General features: G+C 35.0%; 1 protein-coding gene across 3 annotated transcripts in view; it reads right to left on the bottom strand.

Annotated features, from left to right (window-relative positions):
• The window catches only part of SNF4Agamma (SNF4/AMP-activated protein kinase gamma subunit), a 79,084-nt gene that overhangs the window by 52,994 nt on the left and 10,300 nt on the right, over window positions 1-15,790 (bottom strand). For all 3 annotated transcript variants that reach the window (XM_011066460.2, XM_087408096.1, XM_087408095.1), the window contains exons 2-5: window positions 11,589-12,308; window positions 9,199-9,872; window positions 1,892-1,979; window positions 1,015-1,352 (exon numbers count right to left, since the gene is read on the bottom strand). In XM_011066460.2, coding sequence (XP_011064762.2) covers window positions 1,015-1,352; window positions 1,892-1,979; window positions 9,199-9,872; window positions 11,589-12,300 — 1,812 coding nt within the window. In that variant the 5' untranslated portion in view covers window positions 12,301-12,308. The remainder of the gene's footprint in view (window positions 1-1,014; window positions 1,353-1,891; window positions 1,980-9,198; window positions 9,873-11,588; window positions 12,309-15,790) is intronic.

Here is a 15,790-nt window from a genome sequence, read left to right as displayed (position 1 = left end):
ACGGAAACAACAATTGCTAAAAGTATCTAGAAACTTAGCTTTTGAAAATAATTTTGTTGGATCATTCAAATGATTATATAGAAGATGATTATTGAAATGTCAAAATTCTTCGCAACGTTGCTCATCATGCTTAAGTGTTTTATGTATGTAATTATTTTATAGTCCAATATATAAAATTATTTTCAAATCTATATCTAATTAAATTTTTAGATACTTAACGAAACCATTCCTTTTGTAGACTGATAACAATTAAAATTATAGTTTTAATACAAATTTTTCAAAATTGAAGGATTTTATATAATTTAACATATCACGATCATGGTTGCCACTTCTGTGGTCGAAGATTTTTTTTTTAAACGAATCTTCGGCTCTTTAACTAACTCTAAATTTTTATAATCTTTTTTTTATGAAACGGTAATGTACAAATGATATCAGCTTTCTTCATTTTCATACTCATGTAGAAAGAGGTAGAAATGAGAAAGAAATAGAGATGTATGTGTGTAATGGTAGGAATAGATAAAAGGAAATGCATTAGAGAAAGTATTGTATATAAGACTGTAATAGTGTGAATACCAAAGATCCATGAAAGGAATAAATACAAAGAAATTTAGATTTAGATTGATATATTATTGGTATATTGATATATTTAGATTGGTAGATTAGTATAGTAGACTGTAGATTGTAGACAAAAGAATAGATGAAAGTAATAAATCAAGTTCCTTTTTTGAATTATGTACGTTGAAGTGAATAAATTCTATTCAATTTTTTATACACGCATTGATTTTCCTTCGGTTTTGAAAAGAAATCTACAGCGGAAAGCGCCAAGCTGATAATCTTTTTCTTTAGAGAGATCGATTACAAGGCAATAATAGTTTCGGTAGATAATCGATCTCCGATAAAAAGAGTCATCTATCAACAGGACTTGAAAGATGGCAACCATAATCACTAATCATACGTATCACATTTCTACTGTAATTTTATAATGCATATCGTATATTGTTCTCTTGCTTGTACCTGAACGGCACTTTTCATATTAGCTATAATACTGGGCTTCCTCTTGCTGGCGTCCGACTTGCTCCTCGGCCTGAAAGCGTCGAAGAGCGCCGGCTTTCTCGTAGGGCTAGCAGTGTCATCCGTACCACCGCCACTTCTTCGACGTTCCGCGCTATTACTGCGACTATTACTGCGACTGGTGGAACCGGACCGAGTACCGGAAGTCTTTCGGCCGCTTTTGCCGGAACTCGACGAACTCGACGGTTCTGCTGGCTGCGGAAGCGGCGTAGATTTTCCAGAACTAGGTGCGCTCCCGTAAGACGACTTTCTGATCGTCTTCGAGTGCGATCCCCACGTATCTGCAAGTCAAATTATTTCTATAAATATAGTGTATAATTATTCCATAACTTTGGTTACTATGATTCTACTATTTTATTTGCAAATCGTTCAACGTAATATGGACATACACGATTAATAATATTGTCAGTCAAAGAATACTGTATAATAGTATAAAAGTATTATTGATGTGATCTGGATTTCTAGATTCTCGAGTATCAGTGCCGCTTCTGTAGGAGATACTCGAGAATGAATAAATCCGGCTCTCTCACTATCAATATTCTACATTAATTTATCAATATTAACCGGTCGTAAATAATATTGTCAGTATTTGTTAGTACTGATAGTAGTATTGAATGTGTAAAATATTTCCAATAATTACTGATCTTCACTCGCATAGACTACTTTGCGTATTTAAAAAAATATCAATTTTCTGCCACACAGATAAACAAATAATAATTATGCGATATGGATCTCCTTACAAAAAGTGAATATATTCGCGTGCCCCGGAAGAGAAGAAAATATAATGGCCGGCATGCACGATCGTCAATTACGAACTCACCTGCTCGTGGCCTATGACCTTGAGAAACATGCCCGGAGTTATCCGTATCCTCGGTCACGATCGTTGGTAGTGGTTGCGAACCAAGCTCCTGAAAAGAAGAAAGTGCTTTTAGAGACGATCGATCGAGTTGTTCGCACGGAATCCTGAAAACATTCAGGGACTTTCAGTTACAATTCTAACGACTTCTCATGGGAATTATTGGGTCATCTAAAAAGTATCCGCCAAAGTGTTGACCATCAACACCATCTAGTGACAAAAAACCGCGGATACTTTTTAGATGACCCAATATTATAAGCTGAAGACAACGCGAGAAGCGGTGATTAGATATCGCTATTTAATCGCACGATAGACGATACAGCGCGATTATTTACACACACATTCTTGCATTTGTAAGCTCTTCTCAACCGCGATGAGTGCAATGCAAGATACGCCCGCGAGTGCAGCGAGAAATTTTGCATTGATTTATTCGAATATTAAAGAAAAAGAGGAGATAAATAAGATAGGCGTATCCAATTACATAATAATAATAATATCTTTGGAACTCGTCCAAGAAGAGATTCACTCTGGGAAATGTCCAACGAATGGCACCGTACGATCGTTTCGCCTGATGTTCGCATCTCCTAGAATGTTTTAACAAGTCGGATCTATTTTTATTCTGTTACTTGGTCAACAGCACATCGCGCTATACAACAGATTATGAATCATACTTTATCAGCTGAAATGCGTCAGTTAATGATGTAATTGTTCCTAGCGTTTATAAAAAAAAAAACAAATAATTAATACTTCACTTAAGCGACAAGAATTCGTACTTTCCATAGTTTACAAAACTGTCTCGTTATCGCTCATTTTCCTGTAATTCAATTTTTGTTTCCAATATAAATATTAAATTTTAATAAATATTTGTTTAAATAAAGTTTTAAGCAAATTTACTAAATATAATAATATATTTATTTAGTACAAGAACTATTTGATTTAAACTTTATTGATTTAATTATCATTTTTTTATTAAATAAATATTTATTTGCTACAACTAAATGTTTACTTAGTAATACTATATTCAAAAAAATATGTATTAAGATTTAGTAATTTTTTTCAGTACATAAAAACATTTTTTTGTTGTACATAAAAAGAGAATGGAAACATAAAAAAAATATTTTTTAGGAATATATTTATATTCCTAAATATATTTATATTCCTCTGAATCATTTATTATCAAAATTGTACTTCAAAATAAATATTACAAAATTTTAATGATTCAAAACATTTATTTTATAGAAAACTTTAAGCAAATTCAACTGGAAGCGCTTATATTAAAACCGTCGTACACAAACTGAAATGTAAAAATGTGTTTAATATAAATATAGAAACAGGTTAAACCGTGAAATCTTCAATGCATTTTGTTGTGTGCTGTTAAGTGAAATATGCATTTTATAAATCAAAATATTTGCATGTCACTTTTACAGTCCAATTAAATCAGTGTACAACAGCTTTAGTATGCACCAGTGCACACTTGTGCGTCCAACCGAATTCACTATTTGTTTTTTGAGTTGTGCCGTTGTTGTAGCAAATGACATCGATATTTTTATCTATAAATCTTTTTAACGAGAAAAGAGAATGTTCGAAGTGAAATTTCCGAGAGACTCTTTATGGTAAGAACAGTTTGGGAAATTGTTGTTTCGTGTTTGTATGCGCAACAATGTTTAAAAAAAAAAATACATTCATTACTGCGAGGCGAGTATTGAAAAAGTCTGGTAATATCTGCTAAATGTATTTCGTTTAGCGCATTTATACAATATTTAGTAAATGTTACCAAACATAACAATAGTAACCAAACATTATTATTGGCAATAATAAAAAAAAATAATTTTTTAAAAAAGTAAAAATAAAAATTAAAGTTCAGTTGATTTTAGTTATATAAACCCAACGTTTGATTGAAATTATTACACCAAAGCCTTAGTGAAATCATCATCTAGCTTGATTATTATTACCAGACCTTTTTCAGCGAGAGACTAACGATGGGTCGAAATATAATTGCGAAATAACAAATTGCTTAGCGCATAAAAGGGATATTGATAGGCGCCCCGCGTGGATGTTCGTTATGCGCATTCACGTGAATTCCCGTGGAGCACAATGGGAGATGGGATCGAAGAAGGGCGCGACAGGATGGCGACCTTCGAGCGGTTCTCATCTCCAATCTCTTCTTCATTCACTGTTTCTCTCTCTTTCTTTCTCTCTATCTGTCTATCTATCTTGCTCCTCTCCGTTGAAGAACCACACCTCTTGCCAGAGTTGACATGGATGAATATATATCAGCCGCGCGAGAGCGAGATGTATTAATTTTGCATGAGCAAAAGGAACACCTCGCAAAATACCTTATAAGTCCCATGATACTCCGGGCAACGGTCCAAATGCGGCATCAGAGAGTACTTCCGCACTTTCCCGACCAAGGTCACCGACATCCTCTCGCGATCATCGAGATGAAAACGACGCGCTTCCCAGGTGTTCATTTCGTTAGATATCATGCGTCCATCCATCGAGATTCCGACACTGAATGACAAGTGTCACGGATAGGGTGCTCAAATTATCTCACGACCACTATCTTTTCGCAACGCGTTATCGCGATAACGATTCTCCTTCGAGCAACGGTCATCGTTCGCTTCGCGGTAAGCGTTGTCTGTTTACTGCGCCGCATACAAAACGAATAATTTTGCTGAAGTGTAAAAATTTTGCTAGATACAAATCTAAAAATAACTAGTTACATCATCAAAATAATTATACAAAATGCTTAAGCGTTAATAATGCTGCAAAAAATTTTAACATCTATGTAGCAACCAGTTTGAACATTCTATATAATTATTTTGTTGATTCAAGATTATATTCAGATCTATATGGAAAGAACGGTTTTGCTGAAATATTAAAAAATTTAGATAAATGTAAATGCAGATCTAAAATAATTTTGTCAGACTATTAAAATAATTAAGTGCTATAAAATATTTAAGCATTGATGGTAATATTGGAAAAAGTTTCAATATTCTATATAGCAACTAGTTTAAGCGTTCTACATGAATAATTATTTTGATGGTTTTAACAACATTATTTTCAGATCTATATCTAACCAAATTTTTAGATAGAGGGAGACTGAAGCTCGTTGGCATAGTTTTTACAAGTTTTTACAGTTTCGAATTTTTAACAATTATTATAAACAATTAATTACTGTACTTACTCTCTAAGTCTGAAGTCTCTAATCAGTGAATAGTCACTAATTATCCAATGGCATACTTTGCACTGATATCTCAGTGATTATCTACTGATTCAGATTTAGAGAGTAAAATGTACTAATATGATAGAAAGAATTTTTCTCTAAATTTTCACGCTACAAAAGATTTTGTACACTGTGCAGTTTCTTTGTAGTAAATGAAATACGAGTGTGCTGCATTGTAATCAATTTATCCCGATAGATGGAGTAAATTGATATGTATCACGGTGTAAATCGTCTCTTTGATAAACTCTATACTAAATTAATGAAAACGTAATAGAAATATAAAAAAATCGAATGTACTTTTCGAAAAGAAATCCATTATCTGTCTCCGATTTTGATGAGCTCCTGAATATGCTATTTTTTTTTTTTTTAACACACAGCAATGTAGAGTTAAAGACAAGTAATAATTAAAGCTTTTCGTTATAGCAAAAAAATCGATGCAATACAGACTAATTTTAAAACTGCGGTTTTGAAAGATTCATAAAAATTCGTATCTATCAAGATCTCAATGTTGACTGACGGCACGTGGATATGAGAATTCAGATATGCGTTCGTTTCTCTCATTTAATTGACAGTGAAACATACCGATAATGATATTCTCTGGACAATTGTCATAATGACATTATTGTTGACGTCATCAAGAATAATTCCGTGCAACGTCCGCGTGGCGATCCATTTTTAGCGGAATTTTATTGTGATACTGCTAGCTTGTTTTCTTACACGTAAAAAGCTTATCCTACCGCCTACAGTCGCGCCGTTAAAGACGGAACATCAATTATCAATAGTGACAATATTGGCATAACGCACGTGTGCACGTCTCAGAAATTAAATATCGCTTTGCTTTCATATCTCTTACCTTTCTTTTTTTGGGTTCTATTTGTTTTATTTTTCTAATTTCATTTATCGTTCTTTTTGAAAACTACTACACCGAAAAAACAATTTTATTGAAATATCTAAAAATTCAACTAGATTCAGATCTAAAAGTAATTTTACTGTCTATCAAATAATTATGTAAGATGTTGAAACTAGTTCCTAGAATGTTAAAACTTTTTGCAGCATTATCATCAACTACAAAGGAAGAACTGTTTTGCTGAATTTTTTTTTTAATTTAGCTCAGACCTATAATTTAATTTTGTTGACTACGTAATAATTCTGAACTATCAGAATTATTACGTAAGGCATTTATGAGGAATGCTGCAAAAAGTTTTGACAGTCTAGAAATCAGTTTGAATGTCTACATAATTATCATCATCGGATCATTCAAATCAAATTATTTTCAGATCTGAAATCTATCCAAATTTTTAAGATACTTTAGCAAATCTGTTTTTTCCAATAAGATTATGGAATTATTTCATTCTCTTTCTTTCTTTTTCTGATTACATAAAATATAATATTAAATCAAACAGACGAACTATAAATGTTAAAGATCAACATTGATTTTAATGAATCATAAAACTTCTTAAAAAATTGAAAGAATCGCTAAGCGCGCGATATGCACAGTGATCTGAAATGATGAGAGATAAAAATGTACAGCGATCCTGGGAAAAATGCAAATAGTGACCAAGCTTCGATGTAAGATATTTGAGGTTGCTTCGTTGTTCCAATTAATATTTCGATACTCTTATAACAAGGTAAAGATACGCACGATGGACACGTCAAAATATTTATCCATCATAAGACCTCGCCATGAGAGGCATCAGTAATTTCTCCTTCGAGTGAATCGATAGAGCTTAAAGGAAGCCTTGTACCACTTCGTTTCACCCCTTCCGTAAAACGTTACAGCCGCATCGGGAGATCTGGGGCAAATGATATGACATTTAGAAACACATAATCTAGTCTTCTCTTCATTACTTTTTAACATCAACACGGAAAAAATGGTTTTGCTACATCTTGTTTTGTGCCAACAGCATTTTAAAAAATCAGGTATAATTGATATTATAATTTTTGTTTAATTTATGTAATTGATTTATGTAACTGATAATTATGCAATTTTTTCTGAATTTTTATATTTACATAAAAATGATTTGTCGTACGTGGAATATTTTACATTCGTTGTACATATTTATGTATATATACATATTTATACATATTTATAACTATAGTAACGATTAAATTGATATTTTAAAATGTCTCAAGTTTTCTACCACTTATACCAGTTAAACAGATAATTAACAATAACCTTGCTATTTGTCAGTTGTAAAAATAAACTCAGTTTATTTTTATTTCGACATCCTTGTCTTTTAAAATTAATCTCTCAAAAAAATTAATGATTGTGCAAGGATCGTTTGTCTATTGCAAGACGGAAAATTACTCTGAAATTCACAATCATTATTTCCTACATTCGACTCGTTTCTCATCGATTGTTCCATTGGAAAGAAACTCCGTCAACTAACTCGCCAAATATATAATTCTCAGAAGAAAAAAAGAAGAGGAAATAGAAGAAAAGCAAAAGTCCTTTCGAAGTTCTCTCTACCGATTCTATATATATCTTTTTTTTAAAGACATGCGATTGAATATATTAGGTCTGCTACTTACGGAAGCCGTGCTAATAGCAAATATCTTCACAATGACGATTTTACGCTATTCACCATGCAAAAGGAACGTAACAAGAGCGAGCTAATAAAAATGCAAAAACCTTATTCAGCAGGCACAATGACGCATTGAAAAAAAAAAGGAAAAAAAAAAGGAAAAAAAACTTCGAATGAACAAAAAAAGAGAAAAAGAAGTAAACCGACAAAATGAGCAATGCGACCGTAATATTCAGGGCCACACGAAATTGCGTTATCAATCATTTATACAATAATGACGGCGCGCATCATCGAGCGTTTTAATAAAGCGTATTTTAATAAAGCATTGTCGAGAAAGACACACGCAAACATGAGAACGATGACAAAGTATTCAATTTCGTTGCGTTGACGTACAATCGACGAATAATCATGGCGCAATCGACGAGAAAACAACGAGCGATTCGCGAAAGGAAGAAACGATGGGATTACTCGTATGAGCCGCTTTCGTAAGAATCGACCGGTTGGGATCGCTGTAAACAAATTTACGGGACTGCCTCCACTCGCAGCAATTGGTTAATTGGTGCAATTATAGGACGGAACAAATGGAACGCCGACGCCGACGAGGCGCGATTGTCTACATGTCGTTAGTTCGATCCTTAAAGGGATAACGCATAAAATAATATGTTTTCATTTAAGCGAAGGTTATTCTTCTCGAAGGAAAAATTTACGATAAAATATATTGTCGTTCGTTGGACATTTTATGCACACTTCATCAATTAAATATATATGATGTGTGCAAAAAAAAAAGAATGCGCTCTTTTACTAAACATATGAATTATAATATCAACAATATACTGCGTTCAGCAGAAAAAGCAGCTTTGCAACTGTAAGATTTTTTAATATGATTCGATTATAATACATTTAGATTTAGTAAAGAACTAAAAACCAGAATATGTTTGACGATATTAACTTTTAATCATATTAAAGAATTTTAATAAATAACTTATTTTATTTTCATATGTTTTTTTTTTAAATATGAGTGTGTTTATCTATTAATTTTATCACAATTACAAAGCTGCTTTTTCTATTAAACGCGGCCATCAGTTCGATAATTTTGGAGTGACACTTGTTCAATTCAGTCGAACAATTGCATTGCACGTGTAAATTCTATTTAAAAAATTCATTCTTTTTTAAATACATAGCGCGTATAACAAACCGATAGTAAAAAAAAAAAAAAACGATTGCGAAGAAATCAATTTCATTTCAACAAATGAAATTAATTTCTTTACAATCGTTCTTTTACATTCATATTTATCTATTATATTTGCTACTATATTTTAGCAACGTGCTACCATGAGTAAATTTACTCAGTACACGATTTTTCTACCTCACCAACACGAGCAACAAGTACTGTTGCAATATCAGATAGTTCCTAGGTAGTCATTACAGTTTCGTAGCAACCGGAGCATTAAAAGCAGGAGATTCTTGGCGCGTCTCGTTAATATCATGCGGGTTAATACTCGAGATAATGGTTCACTCACCCGTCGTTTCTTCTCCTGCACGAGATCCATCCTGCGCACCCACACCTCCTCCGTGGAGTCATAATCGAGAGTGCTGGTGCTGCTCGCCTGGCTTTTCATCTCGATCAGGCTACTGTCAAAGAACCGTTTGTCGAAATGCGGGCTGGGCAACGGACTGGTTCTCGAAAAGGTCATGCTAGTGGAATACGAAGGAGGATCCGTAGCGGGGAAGGTCATGCCTGGACCGGTGGTATGCCGCCTTCGTAGTGGAGGTTTCGTCGTCGACGTCGGTGACGTCACAGTGGATGTTGTAAATCTACCGGAAACCGACGTCGCGACCGTCGTCGTCGCCATGGTCGCGCCCGTCGTCGGCGTCGTCATCGTCGTCGTCATCGTCGTCGTCATCGTCGTCGTCGTCGTCATCGTCATCGTCGTCATCGTCGTCGGCGTCGTCGTCATCGTCGTCGTCGTCGTCGTCATCGTCGTTGTCACTATTAACGACGGTGACGGTGGTTTTGCATCCGACACACTGGACGTCGCCAAAGACTTCTCGTCGATCTTCTCCGAACTAGAATTCTCCGAAGACGACGGACTCGACGCCTTCGATGTCTTGGAGGAGATGCTGTCCGTCTTTTCGATCTGTGTCTTCGATGTATCCTTCTTGTTATCGACGCTCGGGCTATCAACGTTCTTCCCTGTAAAAGTCATCGCGATTAGAGTTTCTGAAACGCCGTGGAAATGACAAAGCTCTCGTTATACAATTCACGTGTGGAGTTTCAAGGTCGAGGAGTGGCACAAAGGCGCGTCTGTGACCCCGTTGGATCGTCGGAAAATTCGCAGTGACGCGACAAGACTATTGCGCATCGATAAAAGTCGGTCGATGCTATTAAATTATTAAGAGCAATATTTGCAGGAATAGGAAAACGTCAAATACAATTATAAATCTTTCGTAACGTGATTAAAATAGTAACGTGATTAAGACAGTAACGTGAAGGCAGTAAAGAAACGCGCGAGGTAAATATTATAATATCGTGATATTTTAATATTCTATACGCACTCTAGGTCAAAAAAGTTTGGAAATATTTTTAAAAAATTGATATTTTTGGGATACTTACTAAAGTATCTATAATTCTTCAATTATAAGTGAAATTTAGACTAATAAATTTATATTTTAAAAAATCTGATTTAATAAATAAAACGGATCTTGGTACTTAATTATATATTTATATGTAAATTTGCAAATACATTGTTCAATTTTATAAACGCAATCATAAACTAAAATTGCACGGAAAAAACAAATTTTGTTGAATTATTTAAAAATTTAGCTACATACAGACTCAAGATAATTTTATTGGACTATCATAATACTTACATAAGAATTTCAAGCATGCTGCAATAAATTTTGAGCAACATTCGAGCAACAAGTTTGAGCATCTTACATAATTATTTTAATGGACAAACAAAATTCTTTTCAGATCTGATTTCAGATATTCAGCTAAATTTTTAGATACATCAAAAAAACAATATTTTTTTTATATGGAAATAATCTCATAAATTACCTTGCTCGTCAATGTAATAATAATAAGTATGTAATAATATATCTTAAAACATTGTGAAGAACTTATTGCGAAAAATTATCTGAGTTGGAATTTAAGCCTGAATCTTTCTCATTCCGTGCGAATGTCTTATTAATTCGATTACTGAGGCATGTGAAGATAATTGGCGAAATAATCAGTGAGAGAACATTACTTTTCAAGGAGACGGTATAAACAATCATAAACTTCAGTTCATGATTGCGTTTCAATTAAGTCTGACAAACTGAATCGACGCGATAATTTATAGAACTGAAAAATACAGTGTGTTTCTAATGTATTTACTTTGTACATAAATATTATCAAGCACCAAGATCCGCTTTAACCGAAAATCAAATTTTGTCTCTTCTTTAAATAATTCTTCAGACTCAAAATCAATTTATAGATCTAAAGAAGTATTAAAAAAACATCGTTATGGACATTTTAATATTATAAGTAATCCCAAAAATATCAAATTTTAAAAAACGTTAAAATTTTCCAAATTTTCCAAATTTTTGGTCTAAAGCATCTCAAAGTCGATTATGTCCTTGTAAACGGTCAAGGATCGTATCTCTCTAATTCCAGAGAGAGGAGAGAAATACGCGTTATAAATACGCTTAAAAGCGATCGTTACCTAAGTGGAGTGACTTTTCGCACCGCGCGTTGCCAAACGCGAGCACGTTAAGCTAATCTTAGCCCTCATTGGACAGGCTCCTCGCAATAGCTTATATTTCGTAACTGCACGCTTTTCTCGTAATTGTCTGCGGGAATCCGGTTTAATCCGGAGTAATTAACTCCCAAAAACTCTCTTCAAAGTTACAAACCCATGCCTTCCCTCACCTTCCTCGGTCTCGTACTCGTCCTCTTCTCGACACTCCGACAATCTCCTGCCCCAGGGATATGGACTATGCGTCTGATTCCTCGACGGCAGCCGGTTTACATGCGATAGGAAATAATGATGGAAGAAACTATCCACACCGTCGGAGTCCTCCCCAGAAGACTGTAACATATCCTTAAGCGCCGCCAAAGAGGTGATTGTGTTGTAATTGATCGCCGAAACCAAATCATCCTCGATATCGCTATCGTCCGTCGTATCCTCGTTCTTGGAAGTGCTCTCCTTCGATTCCTCTCGCGAAGTCGCTTCCGTTTGCGTCGTCTGAACCGTTTCCGGCTTTGACGGCTCCGTCTTGTCCTCCGAACTGGTTTCGGACTCGTCGTCGGTAGTGCTGGTGGATGTACTGTCGCTGGATGACTCCTGTTCCTTCTTCTCACCACCTGGTTGCGTTTCCTTGCGCTCCTCCTCGTCGGCGGACTCCTTGCTGCCCTCGTCCTCCTCATCGGCCTCCTCGTCGTCGGCCGACAGCGTCTTCTTCAGCGTCTTCATCTCATTCTTCAAATTCATGTTCTCCAGAGACTCACGTTTGTCCTCCGCCTTCATCTTCCGATCGACGTCCTCCTGCCCAGTCGAATCGTCGTCGTCTCGCTTCCTATTGTCCCCGTTCACGTCGCACTCGTCCGACTCGTTCTGCTTGTCGTTGCCGGTGCCCTCCATCGAGGAAGCTGAAAAAGAAGGCAAGAATTATCGTTCTCGCGCGCAAGGTCGGGCTTCTCTCCCGTTCTTATATAGTTCCCCATACATACGTAACGCTAAGCTACGTCGATGCGATCGCGAAATAGAGCGCGTACCTACCGCTTACCGCAATGCGCCAGCGACATAGCGCCTATCCCTATCCCTATACATACATTATCTGCAATTCTCTTTGTCTCTTTCTTCTTCTTCTAAGCTCCTTTTTGGATTTCCAATCTACCCTCTCTCTCTGTCTGAGAGCATCCTCGTGGATGTATACCGTGGGAAGCGGAACAATTAAAATAATGGCCATGGATTCCGCTAAGTGCGATTCGAGTCATAAGAGCGCATCTGCGAGTCATGGACCAGACGTCGCAGCATTGTACGCAAGATCGCGTAAGACGAAAGGGCATAGCGATTGGAACTTTAGCGGTTCTTTGGCCGAACGCCAAGCTCCGTCGTGCGCGAATTACTTGTTTACCGCGTGCTGGCGCGTGACGTAAAACGCTATTCGGCTCGTGGACCCGATCTGAGCGGCCTGGCAGACGTAGGCACGTGACGGATCATGCGAAACATCTTGCAAACGAGCGAGCAAAGTTGAAAAAAAATGCTTTATCGCTGATAAATTTCTCTCAGAAGTGTCACGATTCTCGATTCGTTCCCGACGAGGCAGAACAAAAAGAATTAAGTATGAGTATGTGTGTGTGTGTGTGTATGTGAGTGAGAGAGAGAGAGAGAGAACGAGAAAAAGAGAAAAAAATTAGCTAGCTCCTTTTTTATTTTTAAATGCATCATATTTTCTTCATTCCTTTGTACGTACATTCCAGGCCAAAGTTTGAAAATAATTTTTTTTAAATTGACATTCCTGGAATCACTTACTGAAATATTCATAACAATGCGTTTCTGTAACAATAATTCTTTAGATTCCATAACTGTTATTGGATCTAGAAAAATTATTGTTAAATAAACGTGGATATTTTAGTAAGTGATCCAAAAAAAAGGCCAATTTTTTAAAAGTGTTTTCCAAACTTTCGACCTGAAGTATGTATGCGTATCTCTTGGGATAACGCGATATTTCACTAAAAAAGAGAAACGCAAAATTAAAAACGATACTCGCGGTACAGTGTCCCGTGAAGAGCCGATAACCGCGATTTTATATCGTTTTATCTCGGAGGTATCACAAGGAAATTCACCACAAGAGTCTTATCATACGCCACGCGGCAATATGTCACAGAAACAATGTGTGTAAAACTGGGTAATCCGTTACTGGAATTACCACGACAATTAGTATCATGACGTATGCTGCGCGCTACATCCGTCCCTACTCACTCTCTATTTCTACGAAATCTGCTAACAATTGAATCTCCTCCGCTTTGTTAACATATGGTAATTGTGATTTTGTTGCATATGATAGTATAATAATGAAAATATCGCGCGTGGCTCAAATACAAACAAATATATATATATATATATATATAGATAGTGTGTATATTTATATATAACATAAAATATAACCTATAATAATATAATATAATATATACAATACACGTACATTAAAAGAGATTTATAATTATATTTAACACTTTTTTAATTTTTGCAAGATTTTGTTTTTAATAATTTAACAGATTATATATTATATACATTATAATTAAAAAATATAAATATAAATAACATAGAAAATAGAAAAACATCAAATTATAATATAAATCTCTTGTCGACTGTATATAATATATTATATTATTTTATTACATATTATTTTATTGCATATTAAGTATTTTGTATATCGGAGTATTTGTCTGAAATATTGTAGAAAACTTTCCTAAAAATTTCTGAAATTTCCAAGTACTTTTGTTCAAAATTCTAGATGACAATTCTAGATAGCAACTTTTAAATAAACAAGACAAATATAAATAACACAAACTTATACATTGTAAATCAATATATTGAAAAAGAAAGATGTTATGTCAACAGCAAACATTATTTTAATTGAAAATAATTTTTAATGTTAATTCAGTTACGCTATTAATAAAACAAATACATCTCCTGTTTTAATAAAATTTTATTTATTCATTAAACCGTTATTGAATCAACAGGATTGTTTTAAAATTAAAATAATGTTGATATAACATCATTTTTTTCAGTATAAAAAACAGAAATTCACGAGATTACATCTATCTACAGTTTCAAGAGTAAATAAAGTATCTAATATTTTAAGAGTAAAAAAAATTCCCCGAAAATTCCAGGTAGTAAACCCTATATAATATAAATCAATTTGTTTCCAAACTCTTAACTTATTTTACATTATAATTTGGCTGAAGTAAACTTAGTATAGTTGAAACGTTCCATGCATTGTATATTAATGAGAAATTAAATTTAATCCCTTCTTCTCTAATTCCTTATTTAATAGATTTAATCCCTTCTTAACGTTTCTCTCAATAAACTAATTTTAATCTTTGACCTAATTAATTACTCATTTGTTTGACTTTTCATCAATTTTGTTACATAACAATAAACATATATATTACCAAATGATCACGCGATCATTTCCTCTCATACGATCGAAAATATTACGTCCTTCTTGTTACTAACTTCCAACTATAACACCAATGCGCGAACAACTTTTGTATAAAAGTTTCTCACTTTCTTAACACGAAAAAACAATCGAAATTATTCCCGCTTCAATCAACAGGTGTTTTCGGATACGAAGGACGACTTTCGCGGAGGTTCGTTACATGATAACGCACTCGATAGATTCCACAAAACGTTGCCACGCGACCTGAGAGTACAACGTCTTTCACTGCAGGACGGTCTTTCACGCGGTGTATTAATATACTCGTCGGCATTGAGAATAAACAGCTGATTCAAGGTCGACGCCCACCATCATCGTACGCGTTGAACCCTTCAACGATTCCGGCTGAACAATCGCGATCTACTTTCGCATCGCTCACGGAGAATTTTGTCTGCTACGAAAAACTTCCAAACTGATTTTAACTTGAAAAATCTCCTTTTATCTTGTTCGATCATCTCAACTTTGATGTGGCCTCGATACACTCGGTAAACATTTCGAGATTAATTGCCACCGTGAACGTGGCACGATGAAAAAAATATACGTATTTTATCTTGGCTCTCTCGCCGCGCTTCCGTCACGATTACGCAAACGACAATGCGAGAAAAGAAGCTGAGCGAAATAAGTGGTCGTAATAAGCCACAAGGCATCTAAACGCTTGTCTATAGTAAGCCATATAAATTATAGTCGGCGTGTCTTGTCTCGTGATTCACTAAACGATTAAAGATTCCAACGTAACTATGTGAAGTCAGTTTTCGTCATCAAATTGCTATGTAGAATCAGCCGGATTATTGTTAGGTACCAGCTATCTCTAATGAAGATGTAAAGGTTGAGGCATAATGAGAGCGGTAATTAATTCATTATGATGAGGCGTGCCTTCAAAGGGGGATTTCTTAAAGAATTTCGCTT

The sequence above is a fragment of the Acromyrmex echinatior genome, chromosome 7 (assembly GCF_024713525.1).
Source record: "Acromyrmex echinatior isolate Ae372 chromosome 7, ASM2471352v2, whole genome shotgun sequence".
NCBI lineage: Eukaryota > Metazoa > Arthropoda > Insecta > Hymenoptera > Formicidae > Acromyrmex > Acromyrmex echinatior.
This window is presented reverse-complemented; position numbering and strand designations above follow the sequence as displayed.